This window comes from Asparagus officinalis, chromosome 8 (assembly GCF_001876935.1).
Source record: "Asparagus officinalis chromosome 8, Aspof.V1, whole genome shotgun sequence".
In the NCBI taxonomy this organism is placed as follows: Eukaryota; Viridiplantae; Streptophyta; class Magnoliopsida; order Asparagales; family Asparagaceae; genus Asparagus; species Asparagus officinalis.
The window spans coordinates 45,553,423-45,570,302 of record NC_033801.1 but is presented as its reverse complement, the minus strand read 5'-3'; the positions used below and the strand labels follow the sequence as shown (position 1 = coordinate 45,570,302).

General features: G+C 39.3%; 1 protein-coding gene across 3 annotated transcripts; it reads right to left on the bottom strand.

The window, feature by feature from the left end:
* On the bottom strand, positions 201 to 16,409 carry LOC109820152 (adenine phosphoribosyltransferase 5-like). Of its 3 annotated transcripts, XM_020386250.1 has the most exons (7): positions 16,195 to 16,409; positions 15,994 to 16,104; positions 12,328 to 12,420; positions 11,126 to 11,275; positions 9,983 to 10,041; positions 635 to 705; positions 201 to 292 (listed from the first exon to the last, which is right to left on the bottom strand). In XM_020386250.1, the coding sequence occupies exons 1-6, from the start codon at positions 16,277 to 16,279 to the stop codon at positions 649 to 651; spliced, it is 555 nt and encodes a 184-aa protein (XP_020241839.1). In that variant the 5' UTR covers positions 16,280 to 16,409; the 3' UTR covers positions 201 to 292; positions 635 to 648. The 3 variants fall into 3 exon arrangements, with proteins under 3 accessions (XP_020241839.1, XP_020241840.1, XP_020241841.1); XM_020386251.1 differs by lacking the exon at positions 635 to 705 and having other exon boundaries at positions 202 to 292; XM_020386252.1 differs by lacking the exon at positions 201 to 292 and having other exon boundaries at positions 644 to 700.

Below are 16,880 nucleotides of genomic sequence, written 5' to 3'. Positions count from 1 at the left end.
AAAGAATACTGACAAATGTCAACGCTATAGCATACTGCAAGACTGTAAAGATCACGTCACGCATTAAAGCTTCGCCCAAGGACTATAATTAAAAGAAAGAACAGGAACTAGTTATCAATGATCAGACATCGAAAGAAACCGTTTTGTTTATTCAGAATTAAAAGGTTGAATATGCATAGGCCTAAATTCTCCTGCTGACAAGGATCAAACTATTGTGCTCCCGTTTGCCTCAACAATGACCAGTTATTCCTTGCTACATCGGCTTCCAAATTTGACAGAACGTGATGGTTCCCTGCGTAGTAAAACCAATATATTGTTAGCATGAAAAATTGAAAGAGAATAACTAGTTTGGAGGTTAAAAATCAAGCTCTCTCTTGTTAATTCTAAAAACTAGTTCTCATGTGAGATCCATGACCGCATCACAATCAGCTATATTCACTATAACGTTTTGTTAAGAGTACTGTATATCATGATTCCTAAGATCTATTTAATTGATAAGTAGGACATGTATGTTTATTTGAATGAAAAGGCATATTGCGAAAAAAAAAATTATCTACACTGTCTAAAATGTAATCATCTCAAATAGATGTAAAATTTAGAGTACTAAATGACCTGCTGATATATTGATTAGTACCTGATTGTATTATTTTATCGACGGCATTCCACAAGTGTAAATACTGGCTTTCCATTGAGCCTACATCTACCCTATAAATAAGATACCAAACAAGTAATTAAAAATGCACAAAATGATTAATAAACATACAGAAAAGAAAACACAATAACTCTCTCAAAACAAAACAAAAAACATTATAACGGGTTTTGTATTATGAATGCATTTAAGAAATCAAAAAAACCATTAAACCCCTAGGAACTGTCCATATTAGTCATGAATACTTGAGAAGGCAAGAAACGTTACAACATGAGTTGTCATATGCATAACAGCGTCCACGACATACTAGATATGCAGACCATTACAAGAAACATGGATACGATAGCTGAGAAAGTTTGTTATGTTAGGATGAGTGTTAGAAATCACGCAAAGAGAACATAATTGCAAGAAGAGAGGCTTCAAGAGATGATATGCCAATGTAATCACCTAACTTCAATAATGCTTAACGAGAAAATTTATCACGAACGGGGAAATGATGATGTGAACTCTGCACGACAATGATATGGTATTTGATACTATCACCATAATGCCACAACCAATATTTTTAGATAAATTAGTATGACTTAGAAACAAACTAAGCCATGCCAAACAAGAAAAATAAAACCAATATTACGACACTTAAACAACTTAATCCAAGAACCAGGACATAAAAGATTATAATAATCAGCACAAACAGTAAGAAAACAAATAACACCAATTATATTGGCAGTTTCCGGGTTCATGGTTCTCATTCATATTTCTCTAGTATACTCCTAACTGTAGACGCAGCTTATAAATAGCTTTCTCAAAATTTATAAGCAATTCTTTTTCAATCCACATGCTGTGTTTTTTCCCTCTTGCGAATAAATCTACATAATCTTTCTAAATTTTCTAGGCCCCCACTTTGGGTTGGCATAGATGAGACTAAATATCACATCATGATTAAATCTGCGTTAAACTGGCAATTTGATGTAAGCAACTGACTACTGAAACTAGTTTTTGAACTGTAATTCTGCCATTGATGGTGGAATCTCAATAAAATGTTGAAGGAAGACAGAAAAATTAAAAGAAAAATATTATGAAAAAGTATAAAAATAAAGATATATTTTCACCCCACTTTTTCATAGCCTTTGTAGTAAGGAACTTAGAGAAACTAAATAATGAATATCATACTTACCGTTCAAGCAAAGGGGATCATACTCAGGAATTTGTGAAAGCTAACTTTTTCTCTTGATTGAGGTTCAAGTTTTTCAGTCCAAAACTAACTTGAGATTACAAGTGAAAAAAAAAACGTGTTTTGAAGTGGAAATTAAGAATGACAGACCATAGAGTAAATAGACGATGGTCCAGAAATCATTTAGATGAAGATTGGTGGGTACCAACTCAAACTCCAAGTCGGGTGCGAGTTTGAAGGCTAGACCTAATCCTAATAGTTTTCTTAGAGGCCAAGTTAAATTGGCAGGCAAGTCAGAGGTGTCTTTAAATAAAACGTCCTATTTAGGGTTTCAGAATAGAGAGAATGAGACAGACAATATTCTTGTAATCAGAGTTTTAGAGGTGTAACCGGCTTCAAGGGTATTATGAGAGAGGGGGTTTGGAAGTCCTTGTCTGTGCAGAAGATTGTAATTTGAAGGTGATAGTGGATTAATTTTGATCCCGTGGCTTTTCCCTATTAAGGATTTTTCACGTTAAATCTCGTGTGATTATATTTACTACGTTTAGTGATTTTTGGGGTTTTTGCGAGATCTAAAAATCCCAACAAGTGGTATCAGAACGGGGTTGGACAGTTCGTGGAGGTTTGACCGGTGTGCAATTGGTGAACGCATCAGCGGTCGAAGCGCGGTGATCAACATCGAGGGAATAAAAAAAAGTCACTGCAGCAGGGAATATTGTAGCGGCGGCGGGAACACTCTTCACGTGGGTGAGGGTTTGCTTACAAACGATTAAATCAAATCCGACAGTGCAGATTGATTTGTCTTTTGATCAATGATTTAAAGGCGGATTTTGGTGATCCAAGGGTCATTCCTAGGATTTTTCGACGTGCTGAGTTCGTTTTTAATGTTGGTTTTATCAAATTCAATCCCTGCAGTGACTGATTTGAATTTTGATTGTGCTTGAGGATGATGATTTTTTCGGGTTCGAAGTTTGATATTCCGCTATTCAATGACAAGACAAATTTTACAGTATGACAGTGTACGGTTCAAGATATTTTTATACAGTAGGGTGTTGATCAAGCTTTGGAGAAGAAACCTGAAGGATAGAATGATGTTGAATAAAGTTCCATACAAAAGAGGGCGGTTAGCACAATTCGTCTAGCACTCACCCCCGAGATTAAGTACAATGTTATGCAAGAGATCACACCAAGGGGCTGTGGGGAAGGCTCGAGAGGATTTATGAGTCGAAATCGATGACCAACCGATTATGTTTGAGGATGAAGCTTTATTTATTGAATATGGAAGAAGGTACTGTAACTCAAGACCACATCAATGTCTTTAATCAGCTAGTTTGCCAATTTATGAATATTGATGAGGAGATTAAAGAAGAAGAGCATACACTACTCCTATTGTCTTCCTTACCGAAGTCGTACAAGCCATTAGTTTAGATGATAATTATAGGAAAACAGACTTTGAAGTTTGACGATATGACAGTACTCCTACGTGAAAATGAAAGAATAATGGGAAAAAAGCACATCTAATAATGGTAAGAGTGCACTAGATTCTGAAGGTTTTAATAGAGGGAGGAATAAGGGGAGATGTGACAGTTATCGAGAAAGATCAAAATCTCGATCCCGAGACGACAAGCGAAAGGGAGTGCTATTATTGTGGAGAGAAGGGTCACATTCAGTTCAGATGTTTCCAGATGCGAGATGATTTAAAGAAAATTAGACAGATGAATCTTCAATAAAATGGAAAGAAGACGGACTCATCGGTGGTTGAGTGATAAAGACGTGGTGTTGTTGATGCAGAGTACAAATACTGATGCAAGTAACACTTGGGTGTTAGATTCTGTAACCTCTATGCACGTTTGTAACAACAAAAATTATTTTAACATATTGAAGACAGATGAATAATTTGACGACATGATTGTTGAAAACAACGAGAAGATGAAGGTTGAAGGCGTTGGAAGTGTTCACCTCAAGATTCACACTGAGAAAGTGGGAATTCTTCATCATGTGAGATATGTGCCGTCATGTGGTGCTAATTTAATTTCGTTGGGTGAGATGACATCGCATGGATACAAGTATGTGAGTAAAAGAGTGGTACAAAGTATATAAAGATGGTGATTGAATTTTACGAGGAAGGAATGTTGTGCGCCGCGGAAGCCCTAAATTGACAAATCGAAGGCACACACAAGATATACGTGGTTCGGCAATATGCCTACGTCCACGGGGCAAGGAGAGGGAAGCTTTACTATTCAAATCAAAGGGGAGTACAAGTTAGGGTTACAAATCTTACCCAAAAACCCTCAAATAAGACCAAAAGATCTCTCAAATAGACTCCAACAATAGAAGCCCTCAAATCTCCCTTTGCTCAGCTCAAAATCGCCCAAACTCTGACCCTAAAAACGAGTTTAGGGTATTTATACAACTCCCAAGCGAAACGGGTCTGGAAACCTGAACCAACTGAAACCCGCTTCGTCGGTCGACCGGGTCGGTCGACCGCGATCAATTCCGGTCGACCGACCCGGTCCCACCTCGGCGAACGTTTATCCCAAAACTGAGCCGACACCAAAACACCCCCAATCAACTTCAACCGGCTGCATCTGCAAGACTGCCTACGTATCCTCTTGCCCAAGGAATCAAGCCGAACGTAGTTCATCCAAATGGCCGCCAACGGCCTCAACAACGAAGAATGTTCAATAAATTCAAACAGTGACCAAACTTCACACCTGGTACAACTTTGGTCAACATATCAGCAGGGTTATCCTTAGTGTGGACCTTCTCCAACGTGACATCACCATCATCCAATACGTCACGTACAAAATGAAATCTGACATCAATGTGCTTCGTGCGAGCATGGTAGACTTGGTTCTTCGCCAAATAGATAGCTGACATACTATCACAATGTACCTGAATGGTCTCCTGTGCAATCCCCAAATCATCCAACAAGCCATGTAGCCACAAAGCCTCCTTCACTGCTTCAGTCACCGCCATATATTCCGCCTCCGTAGTAGAAAGCGCCACTGTAGACTGAAGAGTGCATCGCCAACACACCGGTGCACTAGCCAATGTAAAAACATAACCTGTAGTGGACCGACGCTTATCAAGATCTCCAGCATAGTCAGAATCCACGTAGCCAACACAATCCTGCCCTGTCTCATCATTCTTCGCAAATATCAACCCAACATCCACGGTACCCTTAATATACCGTAGAATCCACTTCACGGCCTCCCAATGCCCCTTCCCGGGGTTGTGCATGTACCTAGATACCATGCTCACAGCCTGTGACAAATCTGGCCTCGTACACACCATAGCATACATCAAGCTACCCACTGCGCTGGCGTATGGAACCTTGGACATGTAGTCCCTATCCTCCACTGAAACTGGTGACATCAAAGCTGAAAGCTTAAAGTGGGGAGCTAATGGAGTACTCACCACCTTGGTATTACCCTCAAAGCTGAATTTCTTCAGCATCTTTTGCAAGTAACTCCTCTGTGTAAGCTTTAATCTCCCCTTCACCCTGTCTCGCTCAATCTCCATACCAAGTATCTTCTTAGCCTCTCCCAGATCCTTCATCTCAAACTCAGATGACAACTCCTTTTTCAGTTTCCCAATAGCTGAAGTGTTCCTGGAAGCTATGAGCATATCATCAACATACAATAACAAATAAATATGCTCACCATCCTGTAGCTTGCGCATATAAACACACGGGTCATAAGGGCTCCTCGTGTATCCTCGGCCAATCATAAAGCTATCAAATCTCTTATACCACTGTCGCGGTGATTGCTTCAGTGTAGCTTGCGCATATAAACACACGGGTCATAAGGGCTCCTCGTGTATCCTCGGCCAATCATAAAGCTATCAAATCTCTTATACCACTGTCGCGGTGATTGCTTCAGTCCATACAGAGATTTTCTCAATTTGCACACCAAATCTTCTCTTCCTGCAGCTTTAAACCCCATTGGTTGTGTCATGTAGATCTCCTCATCTAAATCTCCATGTAGAAAGGCCGTCTTCACGTCCATTTGGACCAAATCTAAGTCCAGTTGTGCCACCAAAGCCAATAGTATCCGAATAGATGAATGTTTCACAACGGGTGAGAACACCTCGTTGTAATCAACACCCTCAAGCTGTGCATATCCCTTGGCAACCAATCTGGCCTTGAATCGAATGTCCCCAATAGAAGATCCCTCTTTCTTAGCATACACCCACTTGCAACCAATAGCTTTCTTACCCTTCGGTAGCTTTGCAAGTTTCCAAGTGTCGTTCTTCTGAAGAGATTGCATCTCCTCCTTCATAGCATTCCTCCACCTAATGGAATCAGGGCTGGACTCTGCCTCCCTGAATGTGGCAGGAATCAAATCATCAACGACCTCCACCGATAAAGCATATGCCACCATGACATCATCATATCTAGCTGGCCGACGAATCTCTCTCCTCGGTCTGTCTGCTGCAATAGACCCCTGAGCATGACCCTGCTCCTGAGTCTCACCATCCACTGTATCCTCCTCATGCCCGACTGTCATCTCATCTCCTTCATGTGTCACCTCTGTAGGAGTCTCAATAGGAACAGTGCTAACTGGAGTGGGTGGAGTCACATCATACTCCACCTGCTGCGATATCCTCTCTGTCTGATCTTCCTCCACCTGCTGAGGAACTCGAGGCTTCATCATGTATGCCTCATCGAATGTGACATCTCTGCTAATGATCATCTTCTTATCTTGTGGATCCCATAACTTGAAGCCTTTTACACCTTCTCTAAATCCCACAAAGATAGCCTTCCTCGCTCTCGGATTCAACTTCCCATCACTAACATGGAAATAAACTGGACACCCAAAAATCCGAAGAGTCTCATAATCACTAGCCACAGTACCAGACCAACGCTCCAAGGGAGTCTTCCCCTCTATCGCAGTGCACGGCAACCTGTTAATGAGATGGCTCGCATAAACTAACGCCTCGGCCCAAAAGGATCTAGCCAAACCACTCTGCGTCATCATACATCGCACCTTCTCCAGCAAGGTACGGTTCAGCCTCTCTGCCACCCCATTCTGTTGCGGTGTCTCTCTAACTGTGAAGTGTCTTCTAATGCCGTGATCCCGGCAAAACTGCAGAAATGGATCACTCTTATACTCTCCACCATTGTCTGAACGAAGAGTCTTCACCTTTCTACCTGTCTGCAGCTCCACTTTCTTCTTCCACTCCACAAATATATCCAGGACCTCATGTTTATGCTTCATGGTATATACCCAATTCCTTCTGGAATAATCATCAATGAAAGTGACGAAATAGTTTGCCCCACCAAGCGATGTGTGCTTAGAAGGGCCCCAAACATCTGTATGAATATAGTCTAATAAGGGCCCCAAACATCTGTGTGAATGTAGTCTAATATACCTTGGGTGTTGTGAATTGCGGTGCCAAACTTCACTTTAGTCTTCTTCCCAAGTATGCAATGCTCACACATATCCATCTTGCAGGTCTTTGCACCTTTCAATAGCCCCTGTTTTGCCAATGACTGAAGGGACTTTTCACCTGTGTGTCCAAGCCTCATGTGCCATAGTGTGGTAGTGTCCTCCTCTGTGGTAATAGAAACTGCCAGACCCCCTGTTACTGTCTTGCCCTTCAAGTAGTATAAGTTGTTTTCCCTGACACCTCGCATCACCACCATAGAACCCTTCATGACCTTCACACTAGCATCTTCTAGGATCACTCTATAACCGGATGCCTCCAAAGTCCCAAGAGAAATGAGGTTCTTCGTCAACTGTGGCACGAACCTCACATCTTTCAATTCCCTAGTCACCCCATCATGCATTCTGATTCTGACTGAGCCAATCCCACTAATAGGACAAACGTGATCGTTCCCCATGAGCACCACGTCTCCTCTCTTCAACTCCTCAAAGTTGGTAAACCAATCCCTCTTGGGGCAAATGTGAAATGTGGCTCCCGAATCAAGCATCCACTCCGAAGAGTCGGCATAACAAACTGACGGCAGTACGGGACAAGAATAACCGGAAGAATCTGAATCTGAAATGTCGCCAACAACCTTAGCAACATTAACCTCTGAAGCTTGTACAGCTTTCCCCCTTTGCTTCCCGGCTCTATCCTTCAACTTTGGGCACTCATTCTTCCAATGTCCCTCTTCTTTGCAAAAGGCACATTGATTTCTACCAACACTTTTATGGCCACCCCTATTCTTTGATTTTGAGCGGTTGAACTTTTGACGATTTGGACTACGGCCACGAACTGCTAATGCATCACCCGATGCCTTCTCAGAGGGCTCACCATCATTCTTCCTCAGCTCATAGTTCACCAATGCCGAGGTTACCTCCTTGTAGCTAACTGTAGTTCGCCCATTTATCATAGTGAGAACAAAAGTACTAAACTCATCATCCGGCAACGAACACAATAGTAACATCGCCTTATCTTCATCTTCCACCATGATATCAACATTGGCCATATCCGAAATAAGCTTTGTAAAGTTATTGACATGCTCCCGAATGGAAACCCCTCTCTTCATCTTGAATTGGTAGAACCTCTTCTTCAAATGAAGCCTATTCTCAATGCTCTTCGTCAAATATTTTTCATTGAGCGTTTCCCACAATCTCTTTGCCGACGTCTCATTCATCACATCATAAATGAGATCCGGCGTTAGGCATGATCGAATAACTCCACAAGCCCTACTGTTCATTTTCTTCCAAACCCTATCATCAATCTCCTCGGGTTTCTCTTGAAATTCAAGAGTCTCCTCCAAATTTTGTGCATCTAAGGCGTCCATTACTTGACACCTCCATAAACCGAAGTTGATCTTGCCGTCGAACTTTGGAACATCAATTTTGGTGTTATTGATGCTCAAATTTTGGATCGCCTTTGTCAAAGCCGACCCCGATGTACTAGTAGCACTTGAACTAGCATTGCTTGTATCACCCATATTGTAGATCTACTCTCCCAACAAGACTCCTATCGATTGCTTTGTATGTTTCGAAGTTTAATATACATTGGTGCTTTGCTTTATTTTTACCTCAAAAAATAAAGAAGCTAAATTGACAAATCGAAGGCACACACAAGACAATAGTAGACCACAAACCAATGCAAGCCAACCAATCACAGCACAAACACAAGATATACGTGGTTCGGCAATATGCCTACGTCCACGGGGCAAGGAGAGGGAAGCTTTACTATTCAAATCAAAGGGGAGTACAAGTTAGGGTTACAAATCTTACCCAAAACCCTCAAATAAGACCAAAAGATCTCTCAAATAGACTCCAACAATAGAAGCCCTCAAATCTCCCTTTGCTCAGCTCAAAATCGCCCAAACTCTAACCCTAAAAACGAGTTTAGGGTATTTATACAACTCCCAAGCGAAACGGGTCTGGAAACCTGAACCAACTGAAACCCGCTTCGTCGGTCGACCGGGTCGGTCGACCGCGATCAATTCCGGTCGACCGACCCGGTCGACCGACCACCTCCAGCAGAACCCCGAAAGAATCCAGAGAGCCGTCGGTTGACCGGTCCGGTCGACCGACCTCCTTGTGCACGAATCCGGTCGACCGGACCAGTCGACCGCCACCTGTTTTTCCTGATTCTGCTGCTGATGCTGAAATTCCTTCAAGGAAGAATAACAATCATATTTGCTATTTAGATGGGCGATCTGTTAATGGTGTAAATGACTCTTTTCATACTCATCCACAAGGGAGAGGTGAAGAACAAGAAGAAGTGAGTTTTTCTAAAACCGTTGAGACACTTGGAGATTTTTCGTCAAGAGAGTATGTTGGGTACCAACTCAAACTCCAAGTCGAATGCAGGCTTGAAAGCTAGGCCCAATCTTAGTAGTTTTCTTAGAGGCCAAGTTAACTTGGCGGGCAAATCATTGGTGTCTTTAAATAAGGTGTCATATTCTAGGGTTTTAGAATAGAGAGAAAGAAAGAGGCAATATTTTTGTAATCTGGGTTTTAGATGGTGTAACCGGGTTCAAGGGTATTGTGAGAGAGAGAGTTCGATAGTCTTTGTCCATACAAAAGATTGTAATTTGGAGATGACAGTGGATTGATTTTGATCCCGTGGTTTTTCCCTATTGAGGATTTTCCACGTTAAATCTCGTGTGATTCTATTTGCTGCATTTGGCGATTTTTACGATTTTTGCGAGATCTAAAAATCCTAACAAAGATTTCCAGAATTACCTTAAACTTAGGTACCCCAATGAGACAAGCACACTCAACCACTTCAGCACCAGCACGCTCTACACCATGAAACAAACAAAAATAACAAATATTAGAGGGGGAAATACATAACGACAGTAAGCGTAACGGAAAAACCATAGAAAAACAATTGAAAGATATTAACTTAAAATCTTGGGAAAAAGCAGTAGAAAACAGAAGGAAAATATGTTTTCTTATGCAAATTTCTAATGCTTAATGGTGGATTCCTGTGAAGATACATACATTATTTTAAATATGCCCGACATGGCCCGATATATCCCCCGATATATTCTTTTGCAGGGCTTGCCGCAACCGATATGGTCTTTAAATATCATTTACCGCTTGTTGGCTATTTTGAGTGATAAATCCCTGATATGACCGATATATTAACCGATATGTGGACTAATATATCTTTTTATATAGCTTATTGTAAAATAATATACCGTGTTTGGAATTTTTGGGCGAGATATCAAGATTTCCCTATTATATCAAATGACATTGCGCCCTAAAAAGCAGATCGAATATTGCAACGTTACTTTGCACTTTTGTTTGTTTTAGAAGGTTGATTAGTGATCCTAAACATATATTATTCATATTTTGTATGCTTAAATTTTATTACATATGTTAAGATTACATTTTAATGCATTATACTATGTATGCAAACATTCATTATGGCATTCCGATATTTACCACATAACCCCGATATTTCCCCGATATTCGTAATCCGATATGAATTTTGGTCATCCGATATTTCCCCGATATCCGATATTTAAAACCTTGGATACATAAGACATGCAATTTGCCCACTCCATGGCAAGAATGTGTTGTTAGCTCTAGGGCAGCTTATTTTATCTATCAAGAACATTCATGTAATTAACTTCAAGCAGGACAGCAATATCTTGGGTGAGGAGAAATCAGACCTCCTAGGAGTTAAACGAGACCAAGCTTATGGGTATTCATCCCTATTTTCTATTTAAGTTCATTACTCTCTAAAGTAAACAAAACATATGGTAGAAAGGAATAATTGTCGAAGTTATCCAACAATTCCAGAGTAAACAAAACATATGGTAGAAAGGAATAAGAACAAATATTCTTATTTCATAAAAAACAACAAAGCGAACTCACCTAGAAGTCTCATTGCAGCACATAGTGTTCCCCCAGTAGCCACCAAATCATCTACAACTATTACGCGTTCTTGAGGTTCGATGGCTCCCACATGCATTTCCAAACAATCAGTGCCGTATTCGAGCTCATAAGCTTCTGAAATAACTTCACCTGTATGTTCTTTTGAATTGTTAGTTGCTAAACAACTAAAGGATGACGCTGCTATGGATAAAGAAATACACGTTTCTGAGAAAATAAAATGACTACAAGGATGACGCTGCTATGGATAAAGAAATACACGTTTCTGAGAAAATAAAATGACTACATCTTTGATATTGCACAATTCCAAGATAATTCGACCTATGTCTTTTTTAAATAATTTTGCACAGGATCTATATACCAAAAAATGAAATTTTGCACCTTTTCCCATGAAGTGATGATAGTTCACTTTATTATCCTGATATCTTTGTTTGATAATTTTATAAAACTAAATCTGACAACAGAATTTTACAATAACCATTTTCATCCCTTCCATCTACTACTAATTTCCAGCAAGTCTTCCATTATTAGTTCTCTCTGATAACTTCCATCAATCCAAATCAGTTATTGAGTTCGCTCATATGGAACTGCAGATGAGCCACATAGTTTAGGTATGGGTCAAGAGAAGTTTTAAAGCAACAGAAGTTAGCGACAAACCATTACAGATACCGTATGAATAATGTTTACAAACTATTCCAATATGAGCTGACCCTACAAACTTTTCCCCCTATTAAAATAGTAACTAATGATATAGAGAAAAGTACAAACCAAGAAATCAAGATATCAAAGTTATTAAAAAATTGTCTTATGATCTGGTCAGGAGTAACATAATTTATCATGAAGAAAAAAATATGATCCTGAAATGAAGAAAGACTATCATCAGGTACATTAAGGTCAAAAGTCGCCGCTTTAAAATCAGCTTAGTTAACCGTCCTTAGAGTCTAGGTAAACTATGAAGTGGCAAACAAGATGCTAGGAAAGTTATCAAAAAAACGTCTCTTCCAAAAGAAATATAGCGAATTCCTAATGTCACTAAGGTCAGATATTAGTACTTTAAACCCACATAGCTACAGTGGACATAATCATAGAAACATGATGGATATGGTAAGATAATAAAAGCAAACAGAAAATTAAAATTACTTCCATCAGAAGATAGTGAACCCATTAGTTTGAAAAATTCATACCTGGCAATTTTCTAGGCTTGCGTAGCGGTAAAAACTTTGCACCAATAGCTAAAGCAATTGGAGGGCCAAATATGAATCCTCTTGCTTCGATACCTGATATGAATCAATCGAGTACATTAATAGCTTAAACAACAAATAGAAAGTTTAAAAATGAGCTTCAGCTTCAAAATAGCTAATTGGCAGAAACAAACTGATTCCTCAAGAACTTGAAAGACATAAATATACTGGACCACCTCTTATCCCTCTTGGAATTCGACAGCACTTAATAAATCAGTTTCACATAGTTCTAGCGAAAAGGATGTGTTTCTACTAGTAAAATGTGGCTCTCTTCCAACAGATTAAAGTGAGTATGCTACAGTGTAAGCACTAACTTGGGGGAGAACAAAATCAAACTAGAGACAACAAAATCAACAAAGAGAAAAAACAACGGAAAACAAAATCAAGATCCTCTATCTTCATTCCTCAGTCAAAAGAGAATTCATTAAAGCATGTAAAATCAGTCAGTTATGTTCCCCAACAGAATAAAATTATGCATGTCCCACAATATATACACACCTATTCAGTGGTTATGGCTACAGATACAAATGCTAAAGAAAGGTATGATAATGCGGTATAGAGTGTGTAACAGAAGTCAATTTACTTTATTTATAGTAAGAGAATAAAGAATAGATGGAAATCTTACAACCTAGTAAGAATCTACATCGGGTACAGATATCTGAATGCAAACTCTACTTTAGATCATCAACTGTTACCTACTACGTTTCAACCCCATGTCTGAATCCTTTGCTGATGTCAACCCAACCAAACCGACCCGTTATTAACATGTACGGGTTGAGATATATGGGTTCAGCTTGCATATGGGTCGACGCAAACTACCCATTTATTCATCAGGTTAATTCTAGTCAACAATAAATGACCCGTTTAACCCATTAAAGAACCCATTTGATCTTAAATGGGTAACCCTAGCATTGATTCTTTCCCATTCCCTTTAGTATGTTTTACTTGCTTTCTCTTGAGGAACTCAAAGGAGCTCCTTCATTATGACTCGTTGAGATAACTTAAGGGAAAAGTTGATGACTGCAGCTGTGACGAGTAGTAGTGAAGCGTGAGGGCTTTCAAGCTGGTGATTAACCAAGAATCTCCATTGAAGGAGCTCAAACTAAAGAATAGAAGATAGGAATTCTAGGAAAAGTTCTCTCCTTTTCATATGGGGTACTCACTATTCGGTGGTTTGAGAATGAGGTTCGATCTGGATTTGTTAGGATATAAACCTTTAACCCTCAAGCCTCACAATAACATCAGAATTCTAGTGTAGTGGCAGGGTTTTTAAGATGGTAACACTAACTACATATTTAATATGAATTTAAAAAAAAATTATACTAATACCTAGAGTTCAGGTTCCAACCCATAAAAAGGACACTCAACCTATTGGAGCATGTTAGAATATAAAACTATAAGCCTCAACCTTTACCATAACTTTGGAGTTTTATTCTAGTGGTGAGGTTTGAGGGTTATAGTTTAACATGATTATTTAGGTCTGAAATTGCAGAGGATAACCGCTAAGCCACTGTTGAAGACGAGCTTCTTTATTCAATACAAGCTTCATGTTGATTTACATAAGAGTAATGCAATAGAAAGCTCGCTTTGTTTAGCTTAACATCGTGATTATTGAGCCATTCTCCCTCATTGACTAAATTTTCTTGCATTTATATTTGATTAGATTTGCTTAGCATAAAGATGAAACAGTAATCATGTGGTAAGATTCTGCATTAGCACTTGTTTCTCTTCTTTTATTCTTTTGGCAGTTTGTGAGTTTTACTCCCTTGGGTCTAAATTATGTTTAGAGTTTTTCCACAAATATGACTTCAGAATTGATGACATGCTTAGAAGCATACAAATTTGCAGTAATTACAATTGGTATCATCACATTACACGATTCACACAGATCAGGTGAAGGTAACCTATTTAATAAGTGGGTCGAGTCATCCAACCTGCTTATTAAATGGGTTGGGTCAAGCTTACATGGATCAATCAACTTTGACCCCAACGGAGTTTGGCCTGACCTGCCCATTTGACACCCCTATTGTACTGTTATATGAATTTTCTTTTCTTATCTCATGTGCATCGTTGATTTAGAAAGCTACTTAACCACTTAGAATAATTCCTTACCAGGTTGATTGAGGATGTTCATCTGTTTCATGCGTGCACTTTGTCATATGCATTATTTCTTTTTCCTCGGTAGCTTCATCTATAATTCTATACACGTTGTTCAATACTGAGTATTATCCAATATCTTTCCTGATATGTTCTGCCTCAGACACCAAGCCCAATCCTATTTGATTTGAGGAGCCACTTAAATTAGAAAGCTAATATTATTTGGTTGCCTATTTCAGTTGGATTCTAATTTAAGAGAAAGAAATAAGAAGAAACGGATTATGGGGAAAAAACAATGAAGGTGCAAGAGTTGTACATATCTGTGAGCAAAGGGTTTACTTCTCTCTCTTAAATCATGTTCCCTACTGAGAAATTCAGTATCATTTACGAGGTTCTTGTGCATAAGACTTGGGGAAGCATATAATTCGAATTTGAAAATTGTTACCTTTGTACTTTTCACAATTATACTGGTGAAAAAAATCTACCCCGGTGCTCAGGAACCTTGGTGGTTTTCCATAACAACGGCGGCTCATGTTCTTATTTGCCTCATAACATTTATTCTAGAACAATTTTGGATCTACTTCTTGAAACATACGAATGAAATCTACGAGTCACAAGGGGAAGAATTTAGAGCATACGGCGAAAAAAGGATCAAGCGGTCGGGAGCTGCTAACCACATTCAATTCGTGCAGAAGAATCCGGCGAAGTTTGAAGGAATGACGTGATTGTTTAACACCGAACAATTATCAAAACATCATAGCAGAGCACATGATCAAGTACTAAAAGAGAACGCTCATCGTACGTTGTTGAATGTAGGCATGGAAAAGGGATTTTGTGGGTGGGGGCATTGAGATTTTTCGAGACTACAGTTTGAAATTGTCCGCATCTATGGTCATGCTTCATGGTATAACCTTTTGGTACTTACTGCAACACCTCCATCATAATAATTATGCCTCGTCACCATCCAAACCCCCCAAGTTCTTCCTTCTTTATGAATTCTGTCGTTACTCGCCCACTTCACTCCACATCATTAACCTATTTTCTCATACAAGATCAAAGGTGAGATGCACTTACTCACCTTTTAGTTCTAATATATAACCCATATATTTCTTTTCACAGTTCACTCGCTACATCTTATAAAGGCTAGATAGAAATTATGGAATTAAATTAATAAAATGATGCAACCAACCATCTATTAGTGCATTTATTTATTTAAGAAAAAAACAACCATAAAAGAAGAAAATAGCTAAACGTAATTAGCTTTACAAAATCAATGAGTTCTGACCCAAATCAGTTAGTCAATGGAAAAAGCTGCGTTCTGCACTCTGGGCTCGAGAATCTAAGGCAGCAACAGCTGGACAACACTTTTAACACTTTTTCTCATCTCAAGATTCTACTAAAAATCATTCATAAAATCCAAAACGAAATATACCTCAATGGCGCACTTTCCAAAAAAGCCCATTTTAAAAGGTAATTAATTACTAGGAATTAAACTAAGTAAGGATTATCTACCTGCAACAGCTGAGATGCCCATGTCTTTGTATCGATCAACAAATATTTCCACTGCATCCTTGAATGCTTTTGGGTGGAGCAACAAAGTGGTTATATCATTAAACATGATACCTGAAAATCAGCAAAATTAAGAAAAATAAATGAAAACCAAAATTCAAAAAAGAAAAAAAATAAACTCCAAGAGAAAGAGCCAAAGGTTACCTTGTTTTGGGAAGTCTGGAACAACTCTGATGGCAGCTGAGATAGCTTGCAGCCTTGGGTCTACTCCATTTTCCTCTTCCAACATTTTTTCCCCTCTTTTTTATTTTTTTAATTTTTTCCTTTTAATTTTCTTTTGTTGGGGATTATTTGAGTTTTGAGTGTGGAGATAGGTGCATATATATATAAGGTATGGGTACCTGTCAATTGGTCTACTAGCCTACCTGCTCTGTTTTTGGTGGAGAAGAGTGTTTTGGTAATTTCCAATGACTTTTTCCCCCCTTTTTATTATTATCATTATTATTATTTATTACTATTACTATTATTTTTTTAATGACAAGTTTGTAAATTAGTGCTGGAGGCAGATACCGGGCGACGCTGGTCCCGACGCCCGAGTGAAGCTTTTGATGAGGGCATGGGAAAGGAGGTGTTTAAATTCTGCTTCTGATCTTGGTTCTTGCTTTGCCTTTTTTGTTCCTCTGTTTACTACTGCTGTTGTCGTTGTAATCCGTGCTTGTGCGTCTGCAGTGGTCAGAAGAGGAGGGCATTGATTGAGCAAATGAGAAAACAGAGATATGAATGGACCTTTCGGGGGCGGCAGAGGATTCGGGAGATCAGAAGTGAGATCCCTCGGATTTGAGACTGGGACCCACTTGTACCCTTCCCCCTGCGGTAAATGCATGTAGTTA